General features: G+C 47.9%; 1 protein-coding gene and 1 long non-coding RNA gene across 3 annotated transcripts; one reads left to right on the top strand and one right to left on the bottom strand.

The window, feature by feature from the left end:
- Positions 1–38: 38 nt before the first annotated feature.
- On the top strand, positions 39–14,108 carry LOC148122613 (uncharacterized). Of its 2 annotated transcripts, XR_015737454.1 has the most exons (6): positions 39–173; positions 281–345; positions 1,003–1,574; positions 1,962–2,782; positions 11,970–12,147; positions 12,279–14,108. It is a non-coding gene; the product is annotated as an uncharacterized LOC148122613 (long non-coding RNA). The 2 variants fall into 2 exon arrangements; XR_015737453.1 differs by lacking the exon at positions 39–173 and having other exon boundaries at positions 213–345.
- Cd27 (CD27 molecule) lies at positions 974–8,704 on the bottom strand. Its single transcript, XM_048444119.3, has 6 exons — positions 8,249–8,704; positions 7,961–8,092; positions 2,861–3,040; positions 2,561–2,641; positions 1,933–2,052; positions 974–1,760 (listed from the first exon to the last, which is right to left on the bottom strand). Exons 1-6 carry the CDS (start codon positions 8,382–8,384, stop codon positions 1,639–1,641), a joined length of 771 nt encoding a protein of 256 aa, XP_048300076.1. The 5' UTR covers positions 8,385–8,704; the 3' UTR covers positions 974–1,638.
- Positions 14,109–14,535: the final 427 nt, after the last annotated feature.

Raw genomic sequence — 14,535 nt, 5'->3', positions numbered from 1 at the left:
TTTGGAGCGCCCCTCACTTGGCTAGCCGCTTGTGCTCTCTTCCCCTGCTATATCTCAGTCCGCTTCTCTTTCGCTTTCACTTCGACTGCCTTTGTCGCCTGAAACCATTAGCGGCAGCAGCCAGAACCCTCCTCCCCGTCCTTCTGTCCACCCTGCACCTAAGAAATCCCCAGGTGATTTCAAAACCGGTTTTGTTTCCCCATCTGCTCTATGATAAGGCAGGAAAGGGGATGGAGTAAGAAGATAGATCTGTAGGACTCTGGACCCTTCATTCTTTTAGGTCCATGTGAAATCCTGTTGGTCTGCCCAGGTGACAACTCGCTGTTCGGATCCATGACCCCACGGGTGAGATGGGGTGTGGCCTGACTGTGGGATTGCGGTCTCAGGAAGCTGGAAAGCTACAGTGTGGAGTTTCACTTTCAATTGTATTAGTGTGTGTGGTGTATTCACGCGTCGGGGTGGGTGAGCACGGCTAAGCCTGCCTGTGGAGGGTCAGTGTGGACCCTGTGCGTCTTCTCCACGACTTCTCCTTAATCTCTTGAGATAGGGTCTCTCTCTGAACCTAGAATTGTTTGGTGGCCAACAAGTGCCAATGATGTCCTGTCTCCACTCCAACCCCTGCCCTGCCCTCCTGGCACCCTTTGAATTATAAGCACGCAGGGCCACATCGAGTTTTTGTTTGTTTTCCCTTATTTTCTTGTGGAAGTGCTGGCTATTTTTTTTTTTTCTGGTGAAGGGTGCTAGAACTCACCTTTCATACCTTCTTCCCAGCACCCTGTCACCCCTTCTCTTCCTCCTCTCTCTCCCCTCCCCACCTTTTTTTTTTTTTTTTTTTTTTTTTTTTTTTTTTTTTTAATTGTAGGAAGGGAAATAGCTTGTAGAACGTTCCCAGCTGTTACTGGAGCCCCTGGGCCATAAGGCCTGGCTCTGGGTTCCAATGCTTGTCTACACTGAGAGAAAAGGATGGTGGATATAGAAATAGAAAACTGAATTTATTTACAGCTTGGGCGTCAACCAAGAGAACGCCTCAGTCTCTGCTTTGCCCTAGACAGTGTCGCAACTTCCAGAGAAGATGGAACCAGAGCAGGAAGTATATGCGTCCGCAAATAGTGTCCTTCGTGGCAGGTGAGACCTTCCGGCCCCAGGACTTCTGCGGGCTTTCTGCTGGTGGCCTAGTCAAAAGTTTTTTAAATTTATTTTTAATCACGTGTCTGTGCGAGTGAATGTTCTGCGCTTGTAGGTGTCAGAGGAGGTCGAAGGTGTCGGATTCCCTGAAGCTGGAGTTACAGGTGGTGTTGAGCCACCTGCTGGTTCTGGGAATCAAGCTCTGGTCCTCTGGAAGGACAGTATGTGCTCTTCACCGCTGAGCCATCTCTCCAGTCCTTCGCGGGCCGTTTTCACCCTTAGCATGTAATTTTACCAGCCAGAGGGCTTCATTTATAATTGTGTTTTACAGCGAGAGCCTGGGCCTCCCCAAGATTGCTGACCACACACTGGGGATCCTGTTCTCGTCACTACCAGTCTCAGAAGGGCGGTGTGTCACATAGACACAGGAAAGGGTTCTGATAACGATGGTAGGTGGTAGGGGAGATCCCCCTGCATGGTGCCTCAGTGGAAAGGACCCCACCCCATGCTGGCTCAAGGGTAGGAAACAGGCTCAGGTTTCCGGTAGTCTTCTTGAATGGGGATGGCACTGCCCTCCTCCTCCCTCGGGCAGCTGTAAGGACAGGTCTCTTCAGGTTCTGCCTGGTCATCTCCATCTGTGGAAGGACAACGGGCCAAGGCATGGTCAGCAGTAGGGAGGGTAGGGAGAAAAGCGGGGTGGGGGTGGGGGCCATGAAGGTGAGAGTAGGGTGATGTCAGGATGGGGCTTCAGGAGGCTAGCAGGGCTGAGATGGTGGGCTGGGGAAGGAGGGGTGGCTGATCTCTTACTTGATCCCTGTTTCCTTCTTTGATGGAAGAACAAGATTCCTCCCAGGATGAAGACAAGAAACATGCTGGAGAAGGTCACGAAGATTCGGATACAGTCGGAACTGCACAAGGGTCTTCGGGCTGTGATAGGCAAGGGTGCCCAGAGGTTTTGCGGGAGGGTCTAACCTTGAACTCCCTCAGCCCAATCTGTTGTTCCCTCCAATCATCAGCCTTCTGCTCGACCAGTCCCCTGTCTCCTAATCCCTGGCTAGATCATGCTTTCCCCTCCTTCGCCTCCCGCTCTGTCTTTCTGTCTGTCTGCCCTCTCTCTCTTCTCCTTTGTGCGTAGTGAGTACTTGAGCATGCATTCAGAGTCCAGCGTGCTCCCTTGAGGCAGGGTTCCTCTCTGCACTGGAAACGTGGCTGTTTCAGCAAAGGTGGCTCTGTCTCTGCCTCTGAATGCTGGGCTTACACACAAATCACTCTGATCCTTAACTCATGCCCAGTAAGCCCCCGTATCCACAGAACTTTTCTGCAGCTCTGTACCCCTTCTTCACCCCATGCTTAGGGGTTTCCCTGTCGCTGCCCTCTTGGCTTCTTTTGTCTGCCCTTTCTCTGAGGAATGGGGATTAGCAGGGAGAAAACTTACATGGCCAATGGGTATAGAGAGCTGAGTCACGAGGCTGCCTGGTGTGTGCAGCAGGCCAGATCGTCCTGGCCTCTGGCATCACTGGAAGAAACAGACAGAATCTGTCACAGCAGAAAACCCGCCCTCCTTCCCCTCCACCCCCAACCCCCTCCGAGGATGCAGTGAACTGAAAGCCTGTGATTCTGCAGGAGGGAGACAAGTTGGCCCAGAACCTAGCTCGGGGTAAGTGCAGATCGGCAGTACTAGGTGGGCTGCCCCACTGCCCCCAGCGAACTGGACAATGGGCAGCCTGCTACATACCTTGGGCATGAGGTAGGTGGGTGGGTGGAGGGTGTGAGCCTGAGGCCTCCGATGGCTGTGTGGCCAGCGCAGGCTTTAGAGGAGGGTCACACTCCATACATTCCTTGTCCCTGCACTCCAGGCCCTTGGAGCAGGTGCACTTGGCGTTGGCAGTGACTGTGCAGTTGCGAATGAGAGGACCTTGGGAGAGGGGAGGGCCCGGAGAAACAGGGATATAACAGGCCTTCAGGGACCCGAACCTGTTCAAAGGACGCGAATGTTTCCCCATTTCCATCACCTCATCCTTGCCCACCCTGCCCCTCCCTCACTGCCACCTGCTACTTGCTATTGTTTTTGAAGAAGAATGGTTGACAGACAATTCATGGGCTCAGAAACAGGAACTGAAAGTCAGAGATTGTATGATTTCCTTTCCTATTCTCTGCTACTTTACAGCTTTTGATTGGCATGCCATATACTTCTGTAGAGGTATATGAAGCGTCCAAGAATAAGAATACAGAAATGGAGGTCCCAGAAATAAGAATGGAGAAATAACGAAATATAAAGTTGTAAGCTGAGGAGAATGAGAGCAGGCTGTCAGCAGCTTTCTCAGCAGCTTAAGGATCAACTATTAACAGTGGGTTACCTTACTTTGCAACTGGCAGCTCTGTCTGCAAGACTGAGGGTCAGCTTTTAGATACCCCCTCCCCTCTCCAGGGCTACTCATGACCAGCAACTGACGAGAGCTGAGTTAACTTTTAAATGACAGGATGTACGTGACTTTTTGGTCGTGCATTGTCCCGTACCCTTCCCAGCTATGTGAAACTGGCAATATCAGGGGAGTGTGGAGCTTTGGTAAACACTATCAGAAAGTGCCAGAAAGAAACAAATACAAACACTAGTTTAACTAAAAAACCCTGTTAATGGAAATTGAAAAAAAAAAAAAGCAATTTGTATCTGAGTTTTACCTTGAGATTGTAAAGATTCTTTTGTTCATGCCTAATACTTGCTTCTTATTATAAAAAGGGGAATTTGGAAACCGCCCATGGCCACAGCAACAGAAGCCCAATCTCTGGCTGTGCTCACAGCTATAGCTGAGAAGCTTTTAGTGTCCCATGGAGATCTTTTCCCTTTTTCTAGAATAAAGTTTGCTTCTCGTTTAATAGACTTTGGTGGTCTGTCTCCCGTCTTTGTATGATGTGAGAACCCAACAGTATACACATTATAAATGCAAAGCTTAATTAAGGTTCAGGACAAGGGGCGGAGCGATGGCTCAGCAGGTCCCCAGTGCCAAGCCTGACGACCGAGGTTCAATCCTTGGGACCCATGTGTTGGAAGAAGAGCACAGACTCCTGCAGGTTGTCCTCTGACTTCCAGCAGAGAACTGTGGCTGGCATGCCCGCCGTCCACACAAGTAAACAAACAAACAAATGTAATTTAAAAGTTAAAAAACCTACCAGGTGTGGGGGTGCACACCTTTAATCCCAGCTCTCGGGAGGTGGGAGTAAGAGGATCTCTGTGAGTTCGGGGCCAGCTGGGTGTGAGGTTTAGGGCAGCCAGGGCTACATAGTGATCTCTCTCAAAAAGATAAATGAAAAGTACAAATTTGACGCACGGGTATGATCAGCAGCACGCTAAAGACAGCAGCGCAGTCCTCTGGTGTCTTCTGGTAGCTAAGCCCTCACAAAGCAGCCATTGCTATGACTTCTGCCACCACAGGCCATCTGTGCTTGCATCTGTGCTGTGGAATGGAATCAGGCCATGTGACCTCATTTCTGTCTGGCTTCTTTTACTTAACGCTTTGTGAACTTCACCTGTGCTCTTGGCTCTAACTACAGATCACTCTTTCTCGAGGCTGCGTAGTATTCCGTTGTGTGGATATACCGCCATCCATTCTGCTGCCGGTGGACATTTGAGGAGTTGCTAGTTCTTAGCCATTAGGGACAGTGTCCCTATGATTCCCAATAGTTTTTCTTTCTTTTTTTTTTTTTTACTTTATCAGAGACTAGCTTGATTGTAGGCATCAATTGCTCTTAAAATAGAAAATTAAGTCTAATGTAGGACCAGTGCCAGTTAGACTTGGGGTTGCGGGGGGAGGGGAGTGACTCCCTGGAAGGCAGCAACATCTGGATGTGGGACAGCACTCTGGGAATTCCTGCAGGTAGAAGAGGGATGTAGAAGCAGTGGATGGCAAAGGCCTACATCAACTCTGACAATTTTCTTCTGCTTATGACTTCTCAGGACAGAAAGAAGGACAATTCCTTTATGGTCCTATGTCCTTTTTTCTGAATTCTGATCAAGTTGCTGTGAAACCTTAGTTCCTCGTGGCCTGTTAGGAATTGTGAGTCAACCTGGACCAGGATCTGCTTAGGGAGAGTGGGAGAAGCCTGGGAAGTGATGGGGGACAAATGTGGAGGGGTATGGTTCTGGACACTGCAGGGCTGGGCTGCTGACTGACACTGGACGGAAGTACTCTTGTTTTCAGTTGGGAGTAGCGGGGCCCTAGGGGCCCGGACTGTACCTGAACAGACCACAGACTTCCTTCCCCATCTCAAAGACTGGGGTTTAGGGAAGGCCAGACCCAGGGGACCTGCTCTCTGTTACCTTCCCCGGCTGCCTGATCCCTTGGATTAGGTTGAGACCCGCAGACAAAGGTGATGGAGCCAACCTGGGGCACAGTGAGGGGTTCAGGGCAGACAGCAGAAGGCCTTTTGACAAGGCTACAGTGTGAGCCACGAGCTTTGTTTGATTAAGGAATTCCCAACCCTGTGGAGGCTGCTGCCAGGGAGAGAGAGAATCTTATTTCCAAGTTGCCTCAGGACTATTTCTGTTGCTTTGCTAGGCATGGTGGCACATGCCTTTAATCCCAGAATTTAGAGACAGACGGATCCTGGAAGAGGCCAGTTTGGTCTACTCCAGCCCAACCTGGGCTACGTAGAGAAATCCTGTCCCAAAAACCCTCACAAAAACCCAGTCAAACAACAAAAACAAAACCATGTTGCTTTTCTTTTGATTTTGTTCTTGTTTGTGTATAAGAATATGGAATGTTTCATGAATCTGTGGTGCACAGGGCCGTGTTAATCTTTGTATCTTTTCAGTTTTAGTGTGTGTGCTGATGAAGAAAGCCCTTGACTCTGACTAACAGCCTTGAAGGCTACGCGGGGGATCGAGCCCAGCCGCTGAGTTGTGGACGCAGGGGATCGAGCCCAGCCGCTGAGTTGTGGAAAAAAAATTTTTTTTGACAGGGTTTCTAGCTATGTAGACCAGGTTAGCCTCAATCTCACAAAGATCCACCTGCCTCTGGGTTTAAAGGCATACACTACCAAACCTGGCTCAATGTTTTGTTTTTTAAAGAGTATAATATTAAGTCAGGAGGTATTGGAACACTGTCCCAGCACTTGGAGTGCAGAGGCAGGTGGATCTTTGTGAGTTCCAGGTCAGCCTGGCCTACAGGGCAAGTTTCAGGACAGCCAGGGCTACTCAGAGACCCGTCTTGAAAAAAAAAATATTAAAGGACAATTTAGTGAAGTCACATGTTTAAGTCACAACTAAGTCTTACTGGGATATAGGAAAAACTACTTATATGAAATGTTACCACTTGGACACATAACTCTCTTTGATTTAGGCACAGTGTAATATGTCTGTAGGAATTATCTGAAATTTCCACAGACAAAGCTTTCGTTGTTATATTTGCTATAGTGTAACCGTCTGGGATAGTCCTGTTAAATTGTTGTTAGAGCCGGGCAGTGGTGGCACACACCTTTAATCCCAGCGCTTGGGAGGCAGAGGCAGGCAGATCTCTGTGAGTTCGAGGCCAGCCTGGTCTACAGAACGAGTTCCAGGACAGGCTCCAAAGCTACACAGAGAAACCCTGTCTTGAAAAACAAAAAACGAAACAAAGCAAACAAATTGCCGTTAGAATTTACTCTCCAGTTGCCTCCACTTCCAGGACACATTGTCTTCTGACGTTACTAAAATCAGTTTATACTTCCTACAGAGATTTTTTTTTCCAATGGCAATTAAATTTTTTTTTATGCATGTGAAAAAGTGTCTCGCTAGCAACTGTTACTTCAAAGGGGCCTTTTTAAAGGCGCCCGTCTAGTGTGCGCTAACACAGACTTCCTGAATCCCCAGCAGAGGTGGGGAAATGACGGCGGAGTCTGAGAAGAGAGCTACAGATACCCTACCTCTTCATTTGTAGAGAGCAGACAAACGTAAATAATTTAAATAAATTAAAAAGGACAAATCTATCTGCTTTTTCCCCAAAATGCCTTTTGTACAAAACAGCCAGGGGGAACCTGGCTTCTGATGTGATTTCCTAACTCCAAGTTCTGAACAGCTGGCCTGCAAGTGTTGTGGGAATACAGGAACACGGGCGGTTCATTGGCTGCAAGTTGCTTTTTTGAGTCCTTGATTTCTGGAACTATCCCTCCTTAAATTATATTTTTTATTTTTCTCTTCTTCTTCCTCTTCCTCCTCCTCTTCTTCTTCTTTTCAAGACAGGGCCTCTCTGTGTAACAGTCATGACTGTCCTGGAACTCACAGAGATCCTCCTGCCTCTGCCTCCCAAGTACTGGGATTAAAGGCGTGCGCCACCACACCGGGCAAATTGTACTTTATTTCTGTGTGTGCTCATGCGTACATATGAGCTCAGAGGACAGCTTACAAGTTGATTCTTTCCTTCTGCCATATGGCCCAGGGAGGGAACTCAGGTTTGGTGCCAAGTATCTTTGCCTACTAAGCTATCTCATTTGCCTTCTTGTTTGTTTGTTTGTTTTTTGAGACAGGGTCAGGCTGGCCTTGAACTCCTGTGATCAAGTGATCCTCCTGCCTCCACCAGCCTTGTGGTTGGGATGGTGGGCATGTGCCACCACACCATTTTCTTGTCTCAATCCTATCTACAGAGTCCTTCTCTCCACTCCTTTAAAACTGCTTATCTTCCATGAAACACTAGCTTTCTCCCCACATGCCCTGCCCAAGGCACACACACCATGCTTCAGCCTTGACTCCACTTCCCATGAGCCTCGAAGCAGCTGAAGCTCTCTGACTCCTGCACACCGGTTACACCAGCATCGCAGCCCCGATGTGCTCAGTGTCACCATTTGCACTCCCTGCCCCTCTTACCAGCATTACAATGTCTGCAGCTCTCACAGTGGCGCCGGGCGTGGTAGTCTGCAGAGAAGGAGATACCCGGTAGGCACGAGTCACACTGGGCAGCTGTTCTGTTCTGGCTGCAGTCTTTCACAAGGAAAGTACCTGTGAGCAGAGAGAGGGGCCAGAATCAAGGTCCAGGCAAGGTGATTCCTCGAGGCTCCGCAGGTTGCCTGACTTTGCTTGAGCTCAGTCTTACCCCATACACCCCCCTTCACCTTAAACAGCATCTCCCCAGCCCTGCTGAGGCCCCACTCTTACCGGGCTTGCACATCCGGCAGCAGAGTCCTCCCGGAGTCCGGTAATGTCTGGCTGGACAGCTCTTGGATGCTGAGGTGGCCGAGAGCCCTACCAAGGTCCCCAGCAGGCAGAGCCAGTAGGGAGGTGGCCAAGCCATGGCCACTGCCTAGAGAGACCTTTCCTGAGCCCCAGCTGCTGGTGCCTCCGGTGTGCTCTGGGCAGCAGCCACAGCACTTCCACTCGGGTGGTGAGCCAATCTCTAATGGTAGTTGTGGCTGGGTTTTGTTTTTTCTTTTTTTTTTCTTCTCTCAGCAGCCTCCACCCCCTCCTCTTTTCCGCACTCTGGAGAGACTGAAGAGGCAAACCCAACGCTGCTGTTCTTCACAGACACGTGCCCTCCTTGGCTTCCACCACCCTCTCTCAGTGGCCAACGCATCTGCATACGCTGCTTTTACAGGACTGGGTGCTGCACACACGTGCAGCCGCCTGTCCGGCACAGGGCTGGACACTAGCTGCCCTCATCCGTCCCTGGCGTGTCTCCTCACTCACACACGTCCCTTCCAGAGATGACCAGCTGAAGTAAAGCAGACTGCAGGCTATTTCTGAAGTTTAGGGGGGTCAGATCAGGTTTAGAATCATGACACTTTCGGATTCTGCATAAAACTGGTGCCACAAGACACCCCATTAGAGGTGTGGCGACACAGTGGTCTTGTATGTCTCAAGGCAGCCTCAAATTTGTGTGGTAGCTGAGGATGACTTTGAACTTCTGATCTTTCTGCCCCCATCTCCTGAGTGCTCCTGGTGTTATAGGGGTGCACCACCATGTCACTGCTCCTGGTGTTACAGGGGTGCACCACCATGTCACTGCTACTGACGTTAGAGGGGTGTACCACCATGCCATTGCTACTGGTATTACAGAGGTGCACCACCATGTCACTGCTGCTGGTGATACAGGAGTGCACCACCGTATCACTGTTGCTGATGTTACAGGGGTGCACACCATGTCACTGCTGATGTTACAGGGGTGCACACCATGTCACTGCTGCTAGTGTTAGAGGAGTGCACACCATATCACTGCTAGTGTTACAGAGGTGCACCACCATGTCACTGCTGCTGATGTTACAGGGGTGCACACCATGTCACTGCTGCTGATGTTACAGGGGTGCACCACCACACCAGGTTTATGTGGTGCTAAGGAGAGACCTGAAGACTTTTTCATTCTGGGCAAACACTACCATCTGAACTATATTCCCCGCCCTGAACACAGCACACATGCAGCAAAGCTATTGAATGTACAGAGGGGAGGAGCTGTGATGACAACCAGCCTTGCATAACTTGGATCACTGAAGTTGGGTTTTATGACCACACAAGTTCTTCCAGCATTGCTTGTAATTAAAGGTCAAGAGTTAGCCCAGTGTCTCTCGTGTCCCCTTCTGTGCTGTAAGATCACCCTGTAGTCTTTGGGTGTGTGCATGTGTGTGTACAGGTGCTTGTGTGTATGTAGATGTACATATGTGTGCATGTGTGTAGAAGTCAGGAGACAGCCTTGTTTTCATTCCGCAGGCACATCTATTATTATTATTATTAATAATAATAATAATTATTATTTGAGGTAGGATTTCTCACTGGCCAGTAGAGGAGGCTGGTTGACCAGCAAACCAGCAAAACTTGCCTCTTCCTTTTTCTACTCTATCACCAAAACAAGATGAGTACATGCCACCGTACACAGTCGTCTTTAAAAACATGGGATTTGGGATCAAACTCAGGCCCTCATGCCTTCCTGTGTTGCTCCAGCCAGATTTCCTTTCCTTTTCATGCCAGCCCCTGACCCAGATGTGACCCGCTGGCCGTGGGACCTTCGTCAACCATCCTCCTTGATCTAATCCCACTTTTATCCTTTTAGTCCGTGACATAGATACGACCTGCTGCCTGCCAAGACCCTTGCCGACTCTCCTGCTTGATTTAATCCTATTTTTATCCTTCCTTCCTGCTTCTGGCTGGCTTGGTCACTGTCCTCAGGCACCTGAACCATATCCCCGCATGGCTTAGGGCACCTGGGGTGAAGGTGGGCTCCTATGTGGGCCATCTCAAGCCTGTTGACTAGCTCCTCTGGGTAATTTGATTTGAGACTCTTGGAGTCTCTGCTCTTGAGTTGTATGAACCTTTGAACGCCCCCACTCTTTCCTCAGTGACTTATCTCAAGCACGCTTCTCATTTGGGGGCTTCGCAGTTGTTTCCAAACTGCTGGTGAAATGTCACAGTCCTGTGGTCGCACCTGGGGGACGTTAGATCCGTTCTCTCTATCTCGCGCTACAGTTTCCTGTCTCTTCATTTTTTCCACCCTCCTTCCTCCCTCTCCACCCCCCCCCCCGCCTAGCCCTTCAAGGGTCCACTCAAGCCAGGAGCCACAGTGTGTTATGATTTATATAGGTGCTCCAGGGAAGCTGCCTTCCACCACGTGCCCGTCATAGACCATGACAATGTTGGAACTGGAGGAATTCGGTTCCTGGTTCTCAGGCTCCAACATCATCCCATTTACATAAACCTTAAGGCAGATGTGGTGGGGGTGGGTAGCTAATAGCTGACCTGCAGGAAGAGGTGCGACCCTGGCATTGAGGAACTTCAGAGAGAACATCGCGGAAAGAGGGCATGGAGCGCATTGAGAATTTAATATCCTGACCGGACGGACCGTAAACTGCGTACTCACCTAAGACTTCCATTCCTGGAGTCAAAGGCTGCCTTCCTCTTCCATGTATTCCTTCACAAGGGTCAGGACAGGAACAGGGCCTGCCTGGTTCTCCTGGAGTATCCCTGGTGTTATGCTTTGATGTGAAATATCCCCCCCAAGGGTCATTCATTGAAGACTTTAATCCAAGCATGCTATTGGGAGTTTATCTATGGAGTCCTCCTTTGATGAGCTCATGACTAAATAGGAAGTAGAGCCAAGTCAGAGTTAATGGCTCACTGGAATCAAGTCTTTGAAGGCTGTGTCTTGTCCCCAGCTTCCTCCTCCTCCTCCTCCTCTCTCTCTCTTTCTGTCTCTCTCTCTCTCTCTCTCTCTCTCTGTCTGTCTCTCTCTCTCCCCTCTGTGTGTCTCTTTCTAGCTGACATGAAGTAAGTAGCTTTCATCTGCCCCACCCTTTCACCATAAAGTACTGCTTCACCACAGGTCCAGAAACAATGGCACCATCAATCATAGTTGACATCTCCGAGACTGTGAGCCCAAAACAAGTCCTTTCTCCTTTGAAGTCGTTTGCTCAAGTACTTTGCCACAACCATGAGAACCAACATACATTCATCTCCATATTCTTTTTATCATAAAATTGGAACTCTGAAACTGGACATGATCGTGCATATCCATGTAGAGCCCTAGGTCCTCAGAAGACTGAGTCGGAGGACCATTTGAGTCCGGGTGTTCTAGACCATCCTGGCCAAAATAGTAAGACCCTGTCTCTCTCTCTCTCTCTCTCTCCCATACCCATATGTAAACCAAAACTCCATACCTATTAAACGATATCGTTCTAATTTTCCCTCTCTTCATATACTTACTGATATTTGTGTTTCTTCTTTGGAGAAATGTTTATTAAGTTTCTTGTTCGTGGTTTAATAATTTTTATTTTAGTTATTATTTTAAATACCAATATTTTATTGGAAAAATGTTTTTGAAAATTTTTTAATAATTAAAAATTTTAATTAATAATTTATTTAATGTGTATGGATGCCTTTTTTCTTCCCCTGGCAGGAATAAAGATATCCTTTTTCTACACAAATAATTGCAGAACTGGTCCTCAAGAAACTGGAATTTCCCCAGGAATCTCATGCTGGAAAAATGAAAAGCCTTAAGCCTGTGTCAGCCAGAGGAGGATCTAGCCTCCCAGTGTGGCTCATATCTAGAGAACTAAATTTGTCAGATGGAAAAGGTCAGTTAAAATCACTGTGGAGTCAGAGTTGCTAATCACGTGTCCCCAAGGGGATGCTTATCTCGAATCATCAGGTGAACCCAATGTCATCTTACGGTTTTCTCTCTCCTCCCTCATTTATTTTGAGACAGAGTTTCTCTATGTAGCCCTGGTTGTCCGTGAACTTACTCTTGTCAACCAGGCTGACCTTGAATCCAGACTCCACCTGCCCTTCCTCTCCACTGCTGGGATTAGAGTCACGTTGGACATATCTCAATGCTTTCTATATGGAAATAGCAAAGGAGGTGGTCGCCTGAGGACTCAGCCCAACATTGCTGGTTTGGAAGATGAAAGATGAGATCTGTAAGCCTCAGGATGTCCAGGAAACACAAGCAGTTGCCACACAGTGACCCCGACTGGAACGAGCCAAGAGAAACCCATTTTGTCCTGTTTTGCTACACTGGGGACTGAAGTCAGGGGCTCACATACGCTAGGCAAGTATTCTACCTCTGAGCTGCATCCCTAGCCTGATGCCTAGTTTCGACTTCTGGCTTATAGCACCTGAAGGCAGGAACTGAAGCCGAGGTCATAGAGGAACACGGCTCACTGGCTTGCCCCTCATAGCTTGCTCAGCCTGCTTATTTATACAACCTAGAACTGTCTTCCTAGGGATGGCACTGCCCACAGTAGGGTGGACCCTTCTCCATCAATTAGCTATCAAGAAAATGCCCCACAGACATGTCCACAGACCAATCTAATCTGACGGAGGCTCCCTCAGATAAGTCGAACTGAAAACCAACATTAGCCCTTACAGTGGCAGAGTTCTTATCTAACATGTTCAAAACACTGGGCTCCATTCAGTGTTCTGACCCCAGAAATTAGAAAGCAGGTAAACAGTTCGGCGAGGGTGCTTTTCTCATCTGAGTTGGTCATTCCAACCAATACTTGCACTCAGAGCCAAGTCTACTAACCACAGTATAAAAGGTATTGGGGTAAGAGTTTTAAAATATGATGGAACCCACTGAAACTCATTGTTCTTACTAAATAGATTAGTATCAATGTTTTTTCAAATTGTACAAAATGTTGCTGTATGTTAATATTTTAGTGACAACAAATAGATCTTGTATATTGCAAACAAGCAAATGTTTTATTGTTGCTGTTTTTCCCACAGTTTACCTCATCCTTATGTTTTTGAATTGTGAACATGTAATTCTGTCTCACTTTTTAAGGTCTCTATATATTTATATAGAATTTGTACTTGAATATGTAAATCTGCGAGTATAGTTTAGACAAAAATGTATAATTGGAGCTATGTAGTGAAAAGTATTTTATAAATGTTGTATAAGACCAAAAATGTTCGGAAAAATCAAGCTGGAACTAACTGAAGACTTCCCCCCACCCCCGCTGGCTGGTTCCCACAGTGTTGGAAGGTGCTGTGCAATTCTCTGAGGAGAAACACCGTCGATGGCATTGCCCAGAGATGACTCCTGAATGCCACGATACTGACCTGCCTGATAGGGTATTGTCTGCTGCTGTAATAGCGGTGTGAAGGTTACGGGGCCAACCAACCAGTTTCTGATTTGATTTGAGGCCTATTCCACAAGACGCAATTCATGCCTGGTGTGACAAACATGGCCAAGAGCCCATGGATCGGGAAGTCACAGGCCTGACGGGACAGCCTGCCACTGTTTCACTGAACTGACATGTTGTCAAGCTGCCCTCTGACCTACACATTTATACCCATTAATCTGTGCTTGCCTTAATTTGCCTTCTATTGCTGTGATGGGGCAATGACCAAAAGTGACTTGGAAATAAGCTACAAACCTTTATTCTCCATAGTGCTCGACATTTCTTTCTGATTTTAGTTGTAGTTTTTTTAGGTGAGAATGATAGGCATCTTCCCCCACGCTCAGTTGATGGAGGAGGGTCATCTGTCTATGTGTTACTTTCATTGGTTAATAAAGAAACTGCCTTGGCTCCTATTACTACACTCAGTTTATAAAGTGCTAGACATCAAACCTAGCACTGAGTGCTTTCTAGGGAGCAATCTATTGTATAGTGATATTTCATTTATATTTTAATAAATAAAGCTTGTCTGGAGATCAGAGAGTAAAACAGCCCTACTGATGAGCCTTACAGACCAGGCAGTGGTGACACACACCTTTAATCCTAGTAGCCACAATATTTTGCCACAGAAACCGGGAAGTGCAAGCCTTTAATCCCAGCACTAGAGAGGAATATAAAATGGGAGGAGACAGCTCTCAGGCTCGGGATCATTCTGAGATTCCTGGAGGCAGGATTGCCATTTCAGACTGAGGTCGAGATAAGAGTCAGTGGCTGCCTATTTTGCTTTTCTGTCCTTCAGATTGAACCCCAATTTCTCTCCCTGAGTTTTTGTTAGTCGTGCTT

This window comes from Myodes glareolus, chromosome 3 (genome assembly GCF_982192425.1).
Source record: "Myodes glareolus chromosome 3, mMyoGla1.1, whole genome shotgun sequence".
In the NCBI taxonomy this organism is placed as follows: Eukaryota; Metazoa; Chordata; class Mammalia; order Rodentia; family Cricetidae; genus Myodes; species Myodes glareolus.
Note: the sequence above shows the minus strand (reverse complement) of the source record. Positions and strands in the feature narration are given on the sequence as shown.